This window comes from Sebastes umbrosus, chromosome 9 (genome assembly GCF_015220745.1).
Source record: "Sebastes umbrosus isolate fSebUmb1 chromosome 9, fSebUmb1.pri, whole genome shotgun sequence".
NCBI classification, from domain to species: domain Eukaryota; kingdom Metazoa; phylum Chordata; class Actinopteri; order Perciformes; family Sebastidae; genus Sebastes; species Sebastes umbrosus.
In genome coordinates, this window is record NC_051277.1 from 27220851 (window position 1) to 27239923 (window position 19073).

Consider the following 19073-nt stretch of genomic DNA (forward strand, 5'->3'; position numbering starts at 1 on the left):
TAAAAGTAAAACTAAATTGTTTTGATTCCATTGTCATATTCTACCGAAATGGCCTGTGTTGAACAACACAATATTATAAATATACTAAGTGTTTTCAGTCCAAAATGGTGGCAGCAGGTGTTGTCAAAAAAACACAGGAGTTTTGTCTCTTTGCTTCTATACTCTTTGATCAAAGCATGTAAACATGTTCTAGTAGAAACCTAAAATACAAGTATGAAACTGGAAATGAGCATATGTCCCCTTTAAATAGTTAGTTCTCTACTAAGAGCTTGGGATGTTCCACAAAGGTGAAATATCACTTTAACAGGAGGTACTATATGGATGCATTATAAGACAAGAGATGGGGCTGCCCTTAATTTCTTTTCATTGCACTGTTTCCTTGATTGTGTTTTGTTGCAGCTCAGTTGGTTGAACATGGCACCACTGTGGTTCAGGGGTTTGAGTCCCTTTCTAGGAACCCATACTGTTCAAAATACTGTAAGCTCATCCACCAAAGGCTATTTACACTGTACAGCTAATCATTTTTTATTAAAGTTGGTACTAGTATCTTATTCATGATTTCTGCTCATTCGTATGATTCACAAAATCATATGACTTTAGTCGCGGACAAACAACCTGGAAACCTCCTCAATTTCTGTTGAATGTATTTTTCCCTGTAAAGACATATGGTGCAACTGAATTTAACTAGCTGAGAGTTCAGTGTCAGTACATGAGATGCAGTGAACATACAATATATAAGGAATTAACAGATAATTTTTAAATAACTGTCTTTAGGGTTTTCACACCGCACAGGTCACATGTGGCACAGACTCATTTTAAAAGCTAAAGCAGAAGTTACATACAGCAACATACAACAAGCATTAAAATTAGCGTTTCTTCTTGAAGAGAACCTATTATGCTTTAGTGCTTTTCCCTTTCTTTTAATGTGTTATATAGTTTTTTGTGCATGTAAAAGTTCTGCAAAGTTACAAAGCCCAAAGTCCAGGCCAAGGGAGTTCCTCTCCCCCACAGAAACACTGCTCCTGAACTACTTGAAATGCCTTGCTTGAAGTCCCGCCTTTTCTTCCGTAACGTGGTGATGTCACAGAGTAACACACTTGCATAATACCTGCCTAGCAGCTAGTTTGGCACGCCCTCAAACAAAGCTAGTTAAAGCGGAGCTGGAGCGGAGTCCAAAGGGTTTGGTTCGGTTGACCAATCACAACAGACTCGGGTTTGGAAGCATCGCTAGTTGCTTCAAGATGCAGGAATGGTCTGTTGATAATCTGTAACTTAATGTTCCTTTTTGCTGCTTTGTGTTTAAAATACAACAGTGATTCAACTTCCTGACAGTTCATGATCCAAGTGTTACTCATTGGCTTCTCTGAACACTCTGTGCCTGGTAAAGCTTTGCTGCAAAAAAAATCCTTTGTGAACAGGAAGTGATGCATTTCATTTTTTGAAGTAAGTCGAGGAAGACGTGGACACCATGGCTGAATAGGAATGTGATAACTCCAATTGTTAGATTACTCAATATGTTTGTTCGGTTAAAGATACAGTAAGTGCCCTTCTGATCCTGGAAACAAAACAAAAAAGGTACAGAAAGTGACGCCCTTTATGAAGCAACAATGACCAGTTAATGCGACAATGTGATGTAGTTTATCACTGTGCATTTTAATCACATTGCAACAACATATTTGGCAGTTGATGCACAAACGGTTACTAAAGCGTTTTTTTTTGTAAGATCAGGAAAAAAAAATGTATCTGTTGTAAACACTCCTCTGTCCCTTGACGGTGGTCACTAGGAGGGAATTTGTTACAAAACTAGACTAGATTGTGCACATATATAACATGAACATGAACTCTATAAGGGTGGATTATTTTTCTTTAAAACTTTGCACCAATAGAGACCGAACAGCTTGACAAGATGATATGTGCTTCATTTGCAGCTCTCTGTTATTAAAAGTTGTCTTTGCATATTTGCGTTATAATGGCATATTTATTACAAGAGATTAGGTGGGTGAGAATAGATTTTTGTACATAAATAAATTAAAATATTTGATCACTTGATACCAGGGGTTGGGTTTTTGTATGACAAACTTTGCATTAGGAGGCATGAGTACATAGAAGTGCAATTCCCAGAATCGACTCACCGTCACTATGTGTTGTTCATTGTGAATATTTAATCGGATCAATGTAAACTAAAAGCTGCATTGCGGCAACGCAGTGGAACTGTGGTTGTCACAACCTCTTCTGTTATGTTATAAAAATAGCCTCTAAATCAATTCTTCTCCTTCTTATATTTGAACATTTGTGTCTACTTTCAGAGGCTACTGTAATGGGGATGGTGACTAAAAGAGATTTTGGAGATTTAAAATAAAATAGAGTACACCTTTGTAGATGGAGAGGCAGAGATGAAAACTGAGTCATCTTGTGTGGTTTAAATATGACACATAGTCTGATGACTTCAGATTGTGTCATCCACGTTGACCTACTGTAGTAAGGTCACGGATGCACAGAGAAGCATCAGTTCTTTCCATCAAAGCTCAGCCTGACATGCAGTTAACAGTAAACCTACCATAATTTGTACAGCCCCCTTTTTACTGGCAGAATAGTGTTCATCCACCTTTTAACAATAACATACCGTAGGCTATATCTGTACAATGAACATTTCAGTAGACGAGACTCCTACACAGGTTTGGAAAGTTGTGAGAATACAACTCTTGCCTGTATAGAATAATTCTGACCTATAGAACGCTAATTTATGAGAATAAATCTAATTTATGAGAATAAATTAACTTAAAAATCAACCAACATTTTTCTAATCTTCAGTCAACTAAGAGTGTCAAGGCAGGAAACATATTACTTTGCTAAAAATAGAGTTAATTAAATGGAAGTCTGGTTTAGCCACATAAAGCTTCAGTAGGCAGGATATTTTAGCATCATTGGGCAAAAGAAACATATTAACCTCTCAGCATATTGTAATTCAAGTGTTCTGAGAGATAACTAGACTGCTCCACCTCCTCTTGTCTCTGTTTTCAGGCTTTAGAAAATCTAGTCTGTGATGGGAGACTTTGGCCAATTACAGGCCATTTCAGAGAGAGAGCGTTCCTATTGGCTGTTCATTCAACAGAGGCAGCTGTCAATAACTCGCGAACTCCGATCAAACGGTCAAACTAGGCAGCGCTGATCAAATATGAATCAATATTCTGTTACTGTAATGCCTATTTCTTGCCTCAAATGTTTTCAGAAACATCTTGTAGTGTACTGTTTAGCTGTAAAATGAGAAAGTTTGCTCCGGCTGGTGGGCGGTGTTTGGGATTTCCTCAACGGATCTCCACATGGCTGCCGTGTCACAAACTTTCTCATTTTACAGCTGAACCGTGCACTACAAGATGTTTCTGAACACATTTGAGGTGAGAAATAGGCATTACAGTAACATAACATTTATTCATATTTGATCAGAGCTGCCTAGTTTGACCGTTCGATCAGAGTTTGCGAGTGATTGAGTCTGTGAAATCTTGCAGATGCCATTAAGAGCGCCCACAGAGGCACATGTTTTTTTTTTCAGATCACCTGTCTCATGCACTACTGCCAGGATATAGTGACCATTTTATAGAAATAACTTTTTTAAATCATTTTTGCTCCATTTCTACACACTGCTGCTTTAATCACACATGTTACATCTCTGCCTGCAGGGGATGGGAGAGGCCAACACTTCAGGGATGGAATCAAGAGAATAAAGTTTTATTACTGTAATAGTGCATTTTACTACTTGGTAAATTTGGATGTTGTAAATATACCTTTAACAGCCCTAAAGTGTGTGTAGGTCTCCCACTAGTGGTTGAACATGCACACTGCATTTCATGAGGAATCTCAAGACTGAATGAAGACTCCCAACATTGTCCTGCCAGAGAAACAGAGAGAGAGAGAGAGTAGCGGTTCTTCTTCTACGGAAATGGGTGTGGAATAGCAATTATTAATTAGTTTAATTAAAGTCAAATGGGTTAATAACGCTTGGGAGTGTTGAAGCGTGGAACAAGTGAGCACAAAGGACAACAATACAACAGACCGCAGAGCTCCAGACTGAGTGGAGCCAGCAACTTGTGAGACGTCCCAGAGCCGCAGCACGACCACCGTAAGAATCACAACTTCATGCACTGAAACGTGATAAAAACGCTTTTAAAAGTTTAGTACTGATGTTTAAATTGTTAAATTTCCAGCTGTTATGGAGTTAATAGCCGTGATAATCTAGCTATTAACTGTCAAAGGTGGAAAAGGTTTGTTCAATCGGAACATTTATCTTTGCGCAAGGAAATCAATGTTTGGAAAGGTTCGCCATTAAATATACTGCTTTTGGAAAAAATATATATAAAAGAGCTGTTATAGCTTTATTGTAGTACGTTTTAGGCAATTAAATTGTTAAATTTTCCGCTGTTATGGTGTTAATAGTCGTAATAATCTAGCTATTAGTGTCAAAGGTGGAAAAAAAGTTTGTCCACTCGGAACAATCTTTGCGCAAGGAAAGCCAATCAATGTTTCCAAAGGTTCACCATTGCATATACTGCCTTTGGAAAAAAAAAAATATAAAAGCTGTTATAGCTTATTGTAGTACGTTTTAGGCAATAAGTAATAAATCCCCCCTCTGCTGTAGCACCAAAGCGAGCACTAGTTTGTCAGCAGCGCGGAGTGATCTGCACTCCGCCTCCCCAGTAGTCTACTAGTGTGAGGGATCTGGAGGACATGGCACGGAGAGACGGAGGCAAGAAACCGGGGAAAACCAGAGAAAACCTTTGAGTAGGGACTACAAACACTAAACCTAACAAGAAAACACAATTGCCATGGCTTGTGTGCACTGGTAAAGGTATGTGACTAAGCGAGTATGTAATTAGTTTCATTATAAAAGAGTGTAAATGAAGTGCAGTGAGCTTCATCAGCAGAGGCTCACTGGGCTAACGGCTAGCTTAGCTTAGCTTAGCATTAGCCTCGGCTGTGAGGAGTTAGAAAAGTTTGAGGAATGGAGGAAGAGGAGGAAGAAGAGGGGTGAAGTCACTTTAACTCACCGTTAAGAGGTAGAAAACGATAGTTAAAGTTACATTTTAAAGAGGAAACACCGTCTTTAAGAGTAAAACTGTTGAACTAGATGTTGAGAGTTGAGATGTAAGTTTAAGCTAAACTAGTTTAACGTTAGCTCAGCTAGTTAGCATCAGCATGCTACATACCAGGGTTAGCTAACTGAAATAATGTGTTTTAGTGGCATAGTTAAATTAGAGAAGCGTTAAAGTATATCTTTGTACTGCTGTTTGTGTAGTGTATTGTTGGGTGTTTCTGAGTCTCTTCTCTGTGTTTCTCTGGGTGGGGGTGCTCAACGTTACTACTCCATATTGTCTGTTCACTTCAGACTTGTCAAGCATTTACAGGTAGATCTCACACCGAGAAAGTGTTGTTCTTGAGTTTTTCCCAATGTGTAGACTTTGTTAAAGCAAGAATGACGGCCTTATTAGTTTAGCTTACTCAGAAGACACCAGGCTGTGATAAACAACTCTTTAATGTCCTGATGAAGGTCCTTGTTGACCGAAACGTTGACTAATAAAGAAGAAAAGTGTGTGCAGGAGCAGGTCATGTTTTCTTTAAAGTACATATTGGAGGGGATCTACTCCCACCATCACAAACAATTATGAGAATCTGCATGTTTTCCTCTCCTTGAAACAACGTATTCAGGCCAATATAACAGCAGATGTTTGGATGATATTTGTTGAATTACCACTACCAGTTTGCTTCTTTTCCAAATAGCATGGAGTGGTTTTGGCTTTTTGGAAAGGGCTGCAGATGAGTATTGATTCTCAGTATGATATTATATCACATGGTTTCCAAAAACACTTTGCCTCTCTTTTAGACTGTAGTCCTATTTATTTAGCAAGGCTGTGATTGAACAATGTGTCAATTTGGAGAATTCTTGAGACTGCATTTTTTAAAACATATATAATATAATAATAAAAAATAATAATACAACTTTATTTGTATAGCACATTTCCAAACATAGTTACAAAGTGCTTTACATAAGTTAAAATAGTGCAAACATCAAGATAAAAAACAATACAGAATAAAAACATACTCTTTGTTGTAAGTTTGTATCACATGCTCAGGAATTCTGAGGACTCAGTGATTTTTGTAGGACGGACCACAAACCATCTTTAATCACGTTACAGTTAATTTAGGCAATGATCAGTAAGTCAGGGGCTTCACTTCTCCCCCAAAACCCCCTTTCAAAATGTGGCCATGTGGAAGTATGTTTGGGCCAAGATTGATTTTATTTTCAGCCTTTTGATGTCTTTGATGGTGAAAACACAAAGAGCTATCAGTGTGAACTGTTATCAGCGTGTAGAGATGATCAGCTTTATCTGAAGGGTTAGTCATTCAGATGCAAATCGGCATGTCCATTCAGGTTATATCTACGACGTGTTCGTCAAACAGTTTGTTTCTGCTCGTTTCAGGAAGATTGGACATGTCCTTATGTCGAAATCTATTATTTGGCATTGCTCACCCTTTACAATGAACTGATGAATCACTGCCGATCCAGTCTAAAAGAGGCCTAGCTGCATCCAGATCTCTGACTGATCAGGATATGTGGAAACAGCTGCTGGAACATAGTCTGGTAGTGAATGTCAGAAAAAAAACCTCACAGGCTGGTCATTTTTGTGTATGCCTACATGTTCCACTTCAGGAGGTTTCCCTCCGCTTTCATGTGCATGTAGAACAATGAGTAGTGGAAGTGGGTGCAGTGCTGTTGGACAGCTGTGTGCATGGAAGGGAGGGATCGGGGCAGAGATGGGATGAGGGAGGAAGCAGCTCTTTGTGGTCACATCCTTTTTGACTAAGGCCGGTTTCACAAGCCCCCAAACAGCTGCTGCTGCTGCAGGCTACATGTGTTTGACTGTCTGCTGGGGCTGCATGATATGGACTGAAGTGTCAGATATCACAGCATTTCATTAGTGGAGTTGTGCGTCAGGAAGATGGTTTGAAACACTCAGTATCTCTACATGAGTAGGTGGAAACAGTAGTTTGTTGGGGGGCAATCATTAGACATCCTGAAGCAATACTACATACATTTTTATGGAGGTGATTCAGTGATACATTTTTGTGTGACTTATGGTTGCGCAATGAGACATGGCTGATGGATACTTTTAACCATAATTCATATTATTATCAATATAGTAAATAAAAGGAGCTTTATTTATTTCTCACTAATTTGAGTTTAAATTTTATTTATTTATTTATTCCTGTCTGGCGGCACACAAACCAGGCAATAGGTTGCATCTTTTGCCACGACAGCATTTACAAATGGCTGTACTTATTAATGAATAGATATTTAATGTAACAGGTGCTTTGTCTCTGCTGGCATCCTCACTATTTAATATATATTGTCATATTGCCCAGCCCTAATATGAACCAAATACGCTGACCAAAATAGAGATTCTGGTCATTATGGCATTTTAAAAATAGTGCCGGGAACAGTTTATGAATTAATGAATATCTATTCCCCCTTATCACCCCAAGCACCATGAGAGAAAATGTGTTTTACTAGTTACTTCACATTAATTCACAAATCAATCGCAGTTTAACTGTTTGAAATTATCCATTCCACATTTTGACACTACAGCGTTTCATATTGCTGAATACATACAGTTCTCATATTAGACGCTGTCTGCATGCATGTTGGTTGGGGCCATTTGTTTGGCTGTAAGAGTGTTTCTCCTCATGTTTGTCTTTTCATATGTATGACTGTCTGCAAGTTCTACATGCGACACCTATCAGATAATTGCGTCATCCAAGTTTCAGCAAAGACTGAGTCTCTTTATGGAAGAGATGTGTCAGATCAAAAAGGGGACAAAGGGCTTTTTGATCATCCCGTTTGTCACATGCTGTGCTGAGATTCAGACTTTATTTATAATTGGAACTAAAAAATTTAATATTATTTACAAATGTTAGGAATATTTGCTTGTTTATCAATATAATGCCAAACAAATGCATGTGTTTCTGATCTTTACACGCGTCTGCTCTCTTTTCTGTTTTGCAGAAGGCTGGTGGAGTAGAACACTGACTGTGCTCTGGTTGGAGAAGACAACCCGGAGAGGAGCTGGGACTTGTTGTTGTTGAGAAGCAGCGTCTTCCTTATTTTAAGTCTGTCATCTTGCACCGGTGAGACCTGCTGCATCGCGTCAGTTCGACAGAGGTCCTGATCTCCGCTCCTGCAGCCTGCACCCCCCTCCCTCCATCAGCGGTGGTGACCCGACTTCGGACCGCTTGCTGCAGGGCCCTTCCTGAGCAGCAGCAGCTGCGTCCTGCTTGCTGACTCCCCTCCCTCCCCTGCTTCCTGTCCTTGGTCAGACAAGGCTAAAGCCTCCTCTTCCCTACCCCACCCCTCATCTCTGTTGGCCTCTCATACTTACACACACTCACATTCACACACTTAAGTGGTTTCTCTTGTTGACCACACGTTCCAACATTGTTGTAGGCTACTAATTGAGATCATCAGCAGGGGACTCCTCGACCCCCTTGGTCCCCCCTGGAGTGAGCACAGAGGTCCTCCCTTTTTCTCTACACTGCAGCATCCAGCATGACCACCATGTCCAGTCTCTTCTCCTTCACGAGCCCCGCAGTCAAGCGCCTGCTCGGCTGGAAGCAGGGAGACGAGGAGGAGAAATGGGCGGAGAAGGCGGTGGACGCGCTTGTGAAAAAGCTGAAGAAGAAGAAAGGCGCCATGGAGGACCTGGAGAAAGCTCTGAGCTGCCCCGGGCAGACCAGCAAGTGCGTTACCATTCCACGATCACTGGACGGCCGGCTACAGGTTTCCCACAGGAAAGGTCTGCCTCATGTAATCTACTGCCGAGTGTGGCGCTGGCCGGACCTCCAGTCCCACCACGAGCTCAAGCCCCTGGAGGTGTGTGAGTACCCGTTTGGCTCCAAGCAGAAGGAGGTCTGCATCAACCCATATCACTACAAGCGAGTGGAGAGTCCTGGTAGGTACTCGCACTTTCTCCAAATAGGGTCAGTCAAAAAATATCGACTTAGCTTCAGGTTATTTTTTAATTCTGGAAAGTTAATGTTTAACACATACTCCTAACGATATTATTTGTCCAACTGAAACAAATTATATTTAAATTCTCAACTTTAGATGAAAGACTTAAATGGCACGTGTTCCCATTCACATTAACTTTTGTAAAAAGGGGTGTTCAATAAGGCACAGTCATGTAATGTAACGCAAAATATGAGACCTATTAGACCAGTGTGGAGCTGTGCACTTCCCATAGCTGGAACTATGAGTAAACTGGGGAGCTGGTAAACAAATCCACAGAGGTCAGGAGGCTGTCATCACACGAGCCTGTTCCCCCACCCCCTCCATTTCACAGAAAATCAATATCACTAGCTCTTTTGGAGTCTTATTAGATTATATGCTTCTAGGCACTCCAGATGGGGTGTGGCATCAGAGAGTGGCTTACTAAATGCATAAACCACTCAGGCTAAACTCCCAGCACTTTCTCATCACTACCTCTTCTCTCACTCTCTTTCTGTCACTCACACATATCACAAACACACTCCCGGATGACCCTGAGGGGACAGCCTTTCTGACATTAGACTGGTTTGGGACTGCCAGCTCTGTATTGACCAGTTCAAGGATATTATGGATCTCATGTCGGTCAGGAGAGGCCGCACGTCATATCATTTAAAGCAAAGCTCACTGGGTAGTTTGGAAGGGACAGCCTTGGAGCCATGACACTTAAAGTCACTTAGGAGATGATAATCAAGGCTGGGGATACACACTCTATCCTAATGACGAAGTTGAAAATGAAAATAAATGTGGATGACCTCTGTGGTTATATCTTTACCAAGGTCTAAAGTGGCTTTTGAGGAATGCAGAAGTGTTGGTGTTTGGCATTGTTCTGTATTTCAAGACATGTGTTGGGATTATGTGTATTTTTTTTTGTTTATCAAAACAAAGAAATGCTACTGATATTGGCTGTATGTTAAAAATAAATGCTTCAAAATTTGATGAAAGTAGAATTAGATTTCAGCAATTGTGAGGGGCTGTTTTCTGACCTTTTTATAGGTCAAATGGTGAATCAAGAAATAAATTGGTAGTTCCATCCCTGGTGTTACACACAAGTGTGCACAGCGGCTACTTTTCTGAGAGCATGCCCATCAAGAGCTTCTCAGCACTGGCAACGTTTCCTTGTTAATAATGGAATGGATACATTATTAACATGGAAACGCATTTAAGTACAATAAAAATCATACTTCAAACAGGTTTTCTGTTCAGACGTGTGTGGTAGACATGGGCTCCTTGCATATAAAGATCCCTTAGTTTTCTAAATGATAAGAAAATACCTTTGCTTCATTCCCACGCCATTCACGCCCAACTCATTTTCCTCCCCTGCCTTCTCTGCTCCACCATCCAGTGCTCCCTCCTGTCCTGGTACCGCGGCACAGCGAGTTCAACCCACAGCACAGCTTGCTGGTACAGTTCCGCAACCTCACCCACAATGAGCCGCACATGCCCCTGAACGCCACCTTTCCAGAGTCCTTCCAGCAGCCACACAGCGGGGGCGGCAGCAGCACCGGCGGTGGCGTAGGAGGTGGAGGTGGAACTTTTCCCATCTCTCCCAACTCTCCTTATCCCCCTTCTCCAGCCAGCAGCGGTACTTATCCAAACTCTCCTGCCAGCTCGGGGCCCTCCAGTCCATTCCAGCTCCCAGGTACGCCAAATACACTCATGTACCTGACCCTGGGCATGGTGCCAAACTATTGTGTTTTTCTGGATTGTTGCTCTCAAGTAGCCAACAAGAGGACACGAGTCTCTGGTGATTTTTGTTTTTAAGTTGTGTAATGTAAGGAAAAATGATTTCATAGTGTTGTTACTTTTATCAGAGAAATTTCATTTTAATATGCGTATCATTTACAAATCTCCCAGTCTAGGGAAATTGTGGGTGTAGCACATTGAAGCATTGATTTTAGTGAATTTTTTACTAGAATATCACACAATTCCATCTTCTATAATTACTAATGGTTTTAAACTAGGGCTGTCAATCGATTAAAATATTGAATCGTGGTTAATCGCATGATTGTCAATAGTTAATTACGATGAAGTATTTAATACTCTTATCAACATGGGAGTGGGCAAATATGCTTGCTATATGCAAATATGTATATATTTATTATTGGAAATCAATTAACAATACAAAACAATGACAAATATTGTCCAGAAACCCTCACAGGTACTGCATTTAACATAAAAAATATGTCCAAATCATAACATGGCAAACTCAAGCCCAACAGGCAACAACAGCTGTCAGTGTGCTGACTTGACTATGACTTGCCCAAAACTGCATGTGATTATCATTAAGTGGGCATATCTGTAAATGGGAGACTCGTAGGTACCCATAGAACCCATTTTCATTCACATATCTTGAGGTCAGAGGTCAAGGGACCCCTTTGAAAGTGGCCATGCCAATTTTTTCCTCGCCAAAATTTAGCGCAAGTTTGGAGCGTTATTTAACCCTCTTTACGACAAACTAGTATGACACGGTTGGTACCAATGGATTCTTTAGGTTTTCTAGTTTAACATTATTCCATATTAGATAGTCTAGATTTAGAACCAGCTTTAAAACTGAGCCCACTACAACCTAAAAATTGCAAGTTGTGTTAATGTGTAAAAGAGATTAGTGGCGTTAAAAGGAATTTTTGTAAATGCGTTAACTTCATCACTATGCAAGGAAACATGCTTTTAACAGTACTCTAACCAGGTCAAATTCTTATATTCATCCAAATCAAGCTTAACCCCCAAATGAGAACAAAGGAAATGCCAGCTAAGCAGAGTCCTCCACAGCCAGCACTGCTGGCTGCTGGCAAGGCACTAACTCAGTGGACCAGGCAGCCTCTCTTTGTCATTGTTGCTGACTGGAGACAGAACAGATGCATCTAACATGAAGACTTAACTGAGACATTCCTTTTCTGTCATGTTCAATAGTCTTGATATATTGGAGAAATACCTTTTGACTATTTGGGTTGTACTTGTGTGTGTGTGTCTGGTGACTAGTGCTCTATTCTGCTCCAGTCCAGATCTGCTGACACATCCGATGGCTGCAGGCAGTCGGGCAGAAAAAGTTTTTCACTGCAATTTAGGATTTTAGGATTTGTGCTGAAAAGCCCTGATGGTTATTTGTCTATACTCGTAATCATCGAAGTTTCCTCACTGCTATCTAAGTGGCGGTTTACTGCATTGTTTTTTTCTGTGTGCCTCACTATGGGCTTGGAAAGCTCATATTGCATCTCTGTCGGGAATGGGTTAGCATGTGGCTTAGCAAGTGAGGGATATGTGAAATCTGACACCATTTCCGGGGTACAGATCCTGTGATGATTGTCCGAGTCTAGGGAGATGTGTGTTTGTGTGTGTGTGTAAGACTATTTGCCAGCAGCAACAACTGGTCTCATCCTCACTAACTGCTCTCTTAATGTCTCAGCTGACACCCCACCCCCAGCCTACATGCCCCCTGACGAGCAGCTGGGCAAGGAGAGCCAGTCCATGGAGACGAGCAGCAGCCTGGTGCCACAGAACATGGCCAGAGGAGGTGAGGAGTGTGTGAGGAATAGCACTACACCAGTAAAAATACCCGACTGTGAGAGGATGAAATACCAACCGGGAAGTACAGTTTGAAGACTCATGGAAGTCCAAGATGCTGCACAGCAGTTATGGGGCCGTACACATGCCGCGACTTAAAACATGTGGAAAACACCAGCCGGGCCGTTTTTTTGTTTTTTTGTTTCCAAGGTGCTTGAGGGGTTGCGCTCCTGTTATGCCTGCCATTACTAAGAAAACAAAACCTATGTGCTGCAATGACAACGATTAAGTCGCAGTAATTTAGCCGTAAAAGCTTCACTGACTAAGCTAAACATGGTTAAAACAAAATTGGCTTTGCAGCACCGTAAATCCCTCACAGTAGCTTTACAGCTCCATTTGTATGTGTCAATTTGGCTCACCTTTCAACCAGATGTGACGTCCTTTGACAGAAAGGGTGAAGCCAGTAAAATAGTCCTTGGGACAGGTGTAATGCTCTGGGTAGTTCTGCACTAAAATGATTAACTTCTCCTCCATATATTTACTGTAGACTGATATTTACAGAAGAAAGAAAAGGTATCTGCCGACTGTGATTGGTTGTTCCTCGTCACATGACATGCGGTGCACTGCAGCGTTCCAAAAGTTGGAACGGTGTCGCTCTCGTGTTTGAGTACGCCTTCCACGCGTCTACATTGATCTTGACAGTGGATCTGAGGGCGCAAAAAAACACGGCATGTGTACGGCCCCTTACAGTATACTTGAGGCACGATTTGACTACTCTGGAAAATTGATGTAAAAATGTTCCCTCCTTCTCGACATATTTGTTCCTGCATCTGAATGCCGGGCACTACCCATGACAATGAATTGCTGCAAAAGTAAAGCCAGTACCGGCTGCACCACTGCTGTGGTCTCATTGAATGAGGGAGTTACATTTTAATACCACATATGCCGTTATTTGGTACGTTCCATGTCTAAAAGTTTGTGAGGACAAGAATATCCTCATCATATTTTTTGCCCCAAATCTGAGGCCTTTAATATTGAATATTTGCCAAGTCTGATCAAACATTATTATTTTTTCCCCACATTAAAATTTGCAAAGCAGTTCAGATGTGTCTGACTAAAACCTCTACATTAAAAAAAACTAACCTGAGGTATCATTCCTTTCTCTGAATGTTTCTATAATATTTTGTAGGTCTGCCCCCTCTTAGTTGGCTAATCGGTCGTTTTGGTCTTAGTCAACTAAGGTTTCTTTAGTTGATTAGTCTGCTGAATGATTTATTTCTAAGAAACTTATGAGCACATCTCTGGTAAGTGCAAAATTTAAAATGGGGCTTTTGTTTGATTCTTTGTGGAGAAACTCAGTTTTACAGATCTGTTGATTAAATCAATTAACCGATTTGACGACAAAACCGTTAGTTGACTAAGAATCTCTTTGGTCGAGTACAGGCCTACTATTTTGTATTAGTGGAGAGAAGAGAGCCTCAAACAAACTACAAAAGTCAAAATTAAAAAATACAAATTGCAAATCTTATACAATATAGTTAAGAGATTTAATTGTCTTTAATTAAATTCTTTGCACTGTATGAAATAGTGTTAACGTGCCGCTTCGCTCTTGTTAACTACAGTTATCCAGTTTAACCTTGTTAAATAATGAATCCTGTCCCAATGGTGTTAACAAGGCTTTATACGTGTTTATATGCCAGTATACTGTATGATTTTGTGTTAAGTTTTGTTTGAACTGTGAAATATTTAATAGATAGAATAGATTCATAGTGCCAGTTCACAGTCCCACACTGCCTAAATGCATTCTCTGTAACTAAAACCATATTGCTTTGTACAATACATCTCAATCAATGTCTTATGCCAACTAGAAGATTTGTGTTTGATAATGATGTCATCAGCTAAGTTTATGACTCACCTGTTGTGCAATTCCCTAGACGTGCAACCAGTGGAGTACGAGGAGCCGAGCCACTGGTGCTCCATCGTCTACTACGAACTCAACAATCGCGTAGGCGAGGCATACCACGCCTCGTCAACCAGCGTGCTGGTGGATGGCTTCACCGACCCGTCAAACAACAAGAACCGCTTCTGCCTCGGACTGCTGTCCAACGTCAACCGCAACTCGACGATCGAGAACACCCGCAGACACATCGGCAAAGGTACGACTATCAGTCACACATGCAGCAGCAGAGGAAGCAGGTTGATGAGGCGTACATTTCTTGTGGTTTGAATGTCCTGACCGTCAGTTGTGTGTCTCTGTTAACCAGGAGTGCACCTGTACTACGTGGGAGGAGAGGTGTACGCAGAGTGCCTCAGCGACACCAGCATTTTTGTCCAGAGCCGTAACTGTAACTACCACCACGGCTTCCACCCCACCACCGTCTGCAAGATCCCCAGTGGATGCAGCCTCAAGATCTTCAACAACCAGGAGTTTGCTCAGCTTCTGGCCCAGTCGGTCAACCACGGCTTCGAGGCCGTCTATGAGCTTACCAAGATGTGTACCATTAGGATGAGCTTTGTCAAGGTAAGGCCTTCGTGATCTAAGTAAAAGACAGGGGAGGCACAGCTGCACATGTCTCACCCTTTCTTTTAAAGCTGCACTGGGTAGAATTGGAACAAATATGATGAAAAAAAAAAAGTTATTTTTATACAACAGTCACTATATCCTGACAGTAGTCCATGAGACAGGTAATCTGAAAAAAATCATGTGCCTCTGTGTCCTCCGGTGCTCCTAATGGCATCTCAAAGATCGGAGGAAAACAACCAATCAGAGCCGAGCTTGAGCCTTGCCGTCTCTGAGTAGGTGTCAATCACTCTCAAACTCCGATCAAACGGTCAAACTAGGCAGCGCTGATCAAATATGAATCAAGATTCTGTTACTGTAATACCTATTTCTCACCTCAAGTGTTTTCAGAAACATCTTATAGTGTACTGTTTAGCTGTAAAATGAGAAAGTTTGCTCCGGCTGGTGGGCAGTGCTTGGTATTTCCTCAACTGAGCTCAACATGGCTGCTGGGTCCCAAACTTTCTCATTTTATAGCTAAACAGTACACTACAAGATGTTTATGAAAAAAAAATTCGTGAGAAATAGGCATTACAGTAACACAATATTGATTCATATTTGATCAGCGCTGCCTAGTTTGATCAGAGTTCGCGAGTGATTGACAGCTGCCTCTGTTGAGTGAACAGCCAATAGGAACGCTCTCTCAATGAAATGACCTGTGATTGGTCAATGTCTCCCATCACGGGCTATATTTTTAAAGCCTGAAAACAGAGCCACGAGGAGGTGCAGAAAGTCTATTTTTCTCTCAGAACACTTGAATTGCAATATTCTGAAATGTTATTATGGAATTTTTGCCCAATTAAGCCAAAAATATTCTGCCTACCCCCACTTTAACTAGAGGCAAACATCATCATAATCAGTGTTAAATGTGTTGTGTCTCCTCACAGGGCTGGGGAGCTGAGTATCACCGACAGGATGTCACCAGCACCCCCTGCTGGATCGAGGTGCACCTGCACGGGCCCCTCCAGTGGCTGGACAAGGTGCTAACACAAATGGGTTCGCCTCTCAACCCAATCTCCTCTGTGTCCTAATGATGGACTTGTGGGAGCTTGGGAGATCCTTTCTACTTTTTTGTTTTACTTTTCTTTCCTCCCCCCTCAGTGATTTATAATTTAAGGTGGTCTTAATGGCTGAACTGTTTACACTAACTTTGGGAAGGGATATTGAACTCTTGGCTGTAAATTCAACAACAGCAACAGCCGTTGAAACAGAGTAACGTTACAAGCAAATACCTGGAGAAAGAGAGGAATAAGGAGCGCCCAAGGAGCAGTAACGGCATGGACACACTACTGCTCGACAACGTTGCAACACCTGCAAGAATCGAGGGCCTCATCGTCACATTTGAATCTGTCAAATGTTAATTTTTGCATCAAGTTTTTATTGTTTTCTCCAATGTTTTTAATTCTCTGTATGTGTAGTTTATAATGTAGCAAAACTGTTTCACTACTCTACTGCCTTATGTCCGACAGACAAATTGAAATTTTACTGAACACTTTTCTTACATTGTCGTCTCAACGTCAGATATTTACAATTTAAGATATAGACACGATTATGTTTACCATTAGGCTCAGATATAACAAATGCTTTCTTTTTATAGTCTCTACTGCTAGAAATGAACACTGAGCTACTGCCTTTTAACAAGGTTATGTACGCCAACCTTTTGATATGGGAGATCAATCACTGAACGTGTTTAACATGCCATAAGCTAACAACATTGTGAATGTTACATCTATTGCAATAGAAGTAGTCATTTATGATATAATCAGACAATGGACATCATCATTATTGATTCTTGTTTGTGCTCTCGAGTTCAAGTAAGAGGGGACTGTATTTTCCATACTCACTGTATTAACAATGTTGTGCACTCATGGATTTTGTGGAGGCATATTAAATTTTGATGTGGGTACCAAGGCATTATGTTGATAGATAATTGACTTAATTAGCTCAATGAAATAAACAGGTTATTTGGTAACAATGATTTGTTTATTTTTTTCTGTTTGTTCTTTACATTTTAGTAATACTTGGCAAGATGCAAATGCATCTTAATTGTGGAAATGTCAGGATAGATCAACAGTAACAACAATAATACCAGGCATGTGTATAGTCATTTATAATGATAGATTTTCAACACTTTACCACCCAATTTTCTCCATTGAATATTGGTCTACCTATGCTTATACTTGTTTGAATAGCGGGTATTAGATGTAGACGTTGTTAAAAAATACAAGCAACACTGATCACAGTTTTAAAATGTGTTGTCGCCATGGCAAAACCATAAAAGCATCACAACAAACAAAGACGAGGGAATTTTAACAACAAAGCCTACAGCTTGTTTCTATTTGCTGTAAAGCTTTCGGAGTATCAAGAAATCTACTGTGGCTCTCAATAATAGTGTTCTTTATGATTATCAAATACATGTTTAATTAAAAACATGTATTGGTTGCAATAGAAAACTTGAATGATGAATGGCAAAACAGTCACATTCTCAGTGTAAAGTCCTCATTCAAAGGAGATGATCCTGCTGTGTGGAGAATTACAAATGCTGATAAGTTATATTCTGTAAACAAATGGGGGGGGGGGGGGAATAAAACTGGTATAACACATATCAGCCTAACTGCATGATGCTATATTTTTATATATATTTAGTGTGTTGTGGGGCTAGATTTTAACTACAATAGAACTAACAGATACTGTTATTGTGATATTGTTCTTTACATCAACTTTGGGTTAATTACCAATTGATGCCCATTGCCCATGTATTTTGTTATATTTATTTGAATGTTTTCTTGTTCTGCTTCTATTGATTTGTTAAGGAAGTTAACATTGATCAACTGTTGATCTTTTTTTTATTATTATTTTAACTAAGAAGTAATCCTAATCCAAATATAGAATGCATGTTTCAGAAAGCCACATTCGGTGCTAGGGTTAACTATGCTTGATTAGCTGAAGAACTGAAGAAGCCTTTGGATGAAAGCCAACCCTTGATTTATCACTTGTGGATCTGCTAAATGATGGCCTACTACTGGTTTAATGAATACCCTGACCCTTCATTTACATTACTGATTACAAACAGTGTCTGCCGGAAAGACCAAACCTTAACCCAGTGGATATTCAATTATAAATTCCTGTAGTTAGCAGCGTCAGAGACAGAGACTCATATCTACTTCAGGGATATCAATCTGTCCATTTAGGAAGCACAAGTGATTGTGAATCACTTTCACCTGCTTTGGTGCAACAGGTGCAATGAGACAACAAAGGCAAAAGCAAGACAACCCCCGAAAAGGGAATGGTTTTGCATGTGGTGGCCACAGAAAATTGCTCTCTCCTTATCCTTCCTGACTGATTCTTCTCTAGTTTTGTGCTTACAGGCACTCGGGGGGGGGCATACACACTACTGAGTCACATTATGAGTTGCCGTGATGAAATTCCCGCAAGTTGGATCAGCCTGTGAATTTCTTATTTTGATTTTTCTGTGTGATTTTGAATCCAGCCCTCAATGGGTAGATGATTTTGGTTTCTATTGACTGTAGTTACGTAATTTTGTTCTCAACAAATTATACAATGTACATCAATTGTGTTCACAATTGTGCTCATATTTGCCAATTTCATATTTCATAACATCCTAATATTTCTACTGGAGTTATTTCAAGACTTTTTGGAAAAAAGAGGGACAAAACATACATATTTAAATATTTTCTTCAGCCACTTTTGTAAACTGATTTGTGCTCATATTTGCCAATTGCACATTTCATAATATGCTAATATTTCTACTGGAGTTATTTCAAGAGTTTGGGGAAAAAGGAGGGACAAAACATACATATTTTCTTCAGCCACCTTGTAAACTGATTTGTGCTCATATTTGCCAATTTCATATTTCATAATATCCTAATATTTCTACTGGAGTTATTTCAAGACTTG

At 40.4% G+C, this 19073-nt stretch overlaps 1 protein-coding gene across 2 annotated transcripts; it reads left to right on the forward strand.

Annotated features, from left to right (window-relative positions):
• The first annotated feature begins 3886 nt into the window (after window positions 1-3886).
• smad5 (SMAD family member 5) lies at window positions 3887-17133 on the forward strand. 2 transcript variants are annotated; one of them, XM_037780518.1, is made up of 7 exons: window positions 3887-4117; window positions 8057-8999; window positions 10437-10733; window positions 12498-12605; window positions 14530-14751; window positions 14860-15116; window positions 16043-17133. In XM_037780518.1, exons 2-7 carry the CDS (start codon window positions 8597-8599, stop codon window positions 16184-16186), a joined length of 1431 nt encoding a protein of 476 aa, XP_037636446.1. In that variant the 5' UTR covers window positions 3887-4117; window positions 8057-8596; the 3' UTR covers window positions 16187-17133. The 2 variants fall into 2 exon arrangements, with proteins under 2 accessions (XP_037636446.1, XP_037636445.1); XM_037780517.1 differs by lacking the exon at window positions 3887-4117 and adding an exon at window positions 4655-4843.
• The last annotated feature ends 1940 nt before the right edge of the window (window positions 17134-19073 follow it).

Bases quoted from the DNA above. Each gene is read 5' to 3' on its own strand.
- smad5 (XM_037780518.1), top strand. From the start codon at position 8,597: ATGACCACCATGTCCAGTCTCTTCTCCTTCACGAGCCCCGCAGTCAAG. The intron at 12,606-14,529 runs GTGAGGAGTGTG...GCAATTCCCTAG, and splicing joins ACAGAACATGGCCAGAGGAG to ACGTGCAACCAGTGGAGTAC. The intron at 14,752-14,859 runs GTACGACTATCA...TCTGTTAACCAG, and splicing joins CCGCAGACACATCGGCAAAG to GAGTGCACCTGTACTACGTG.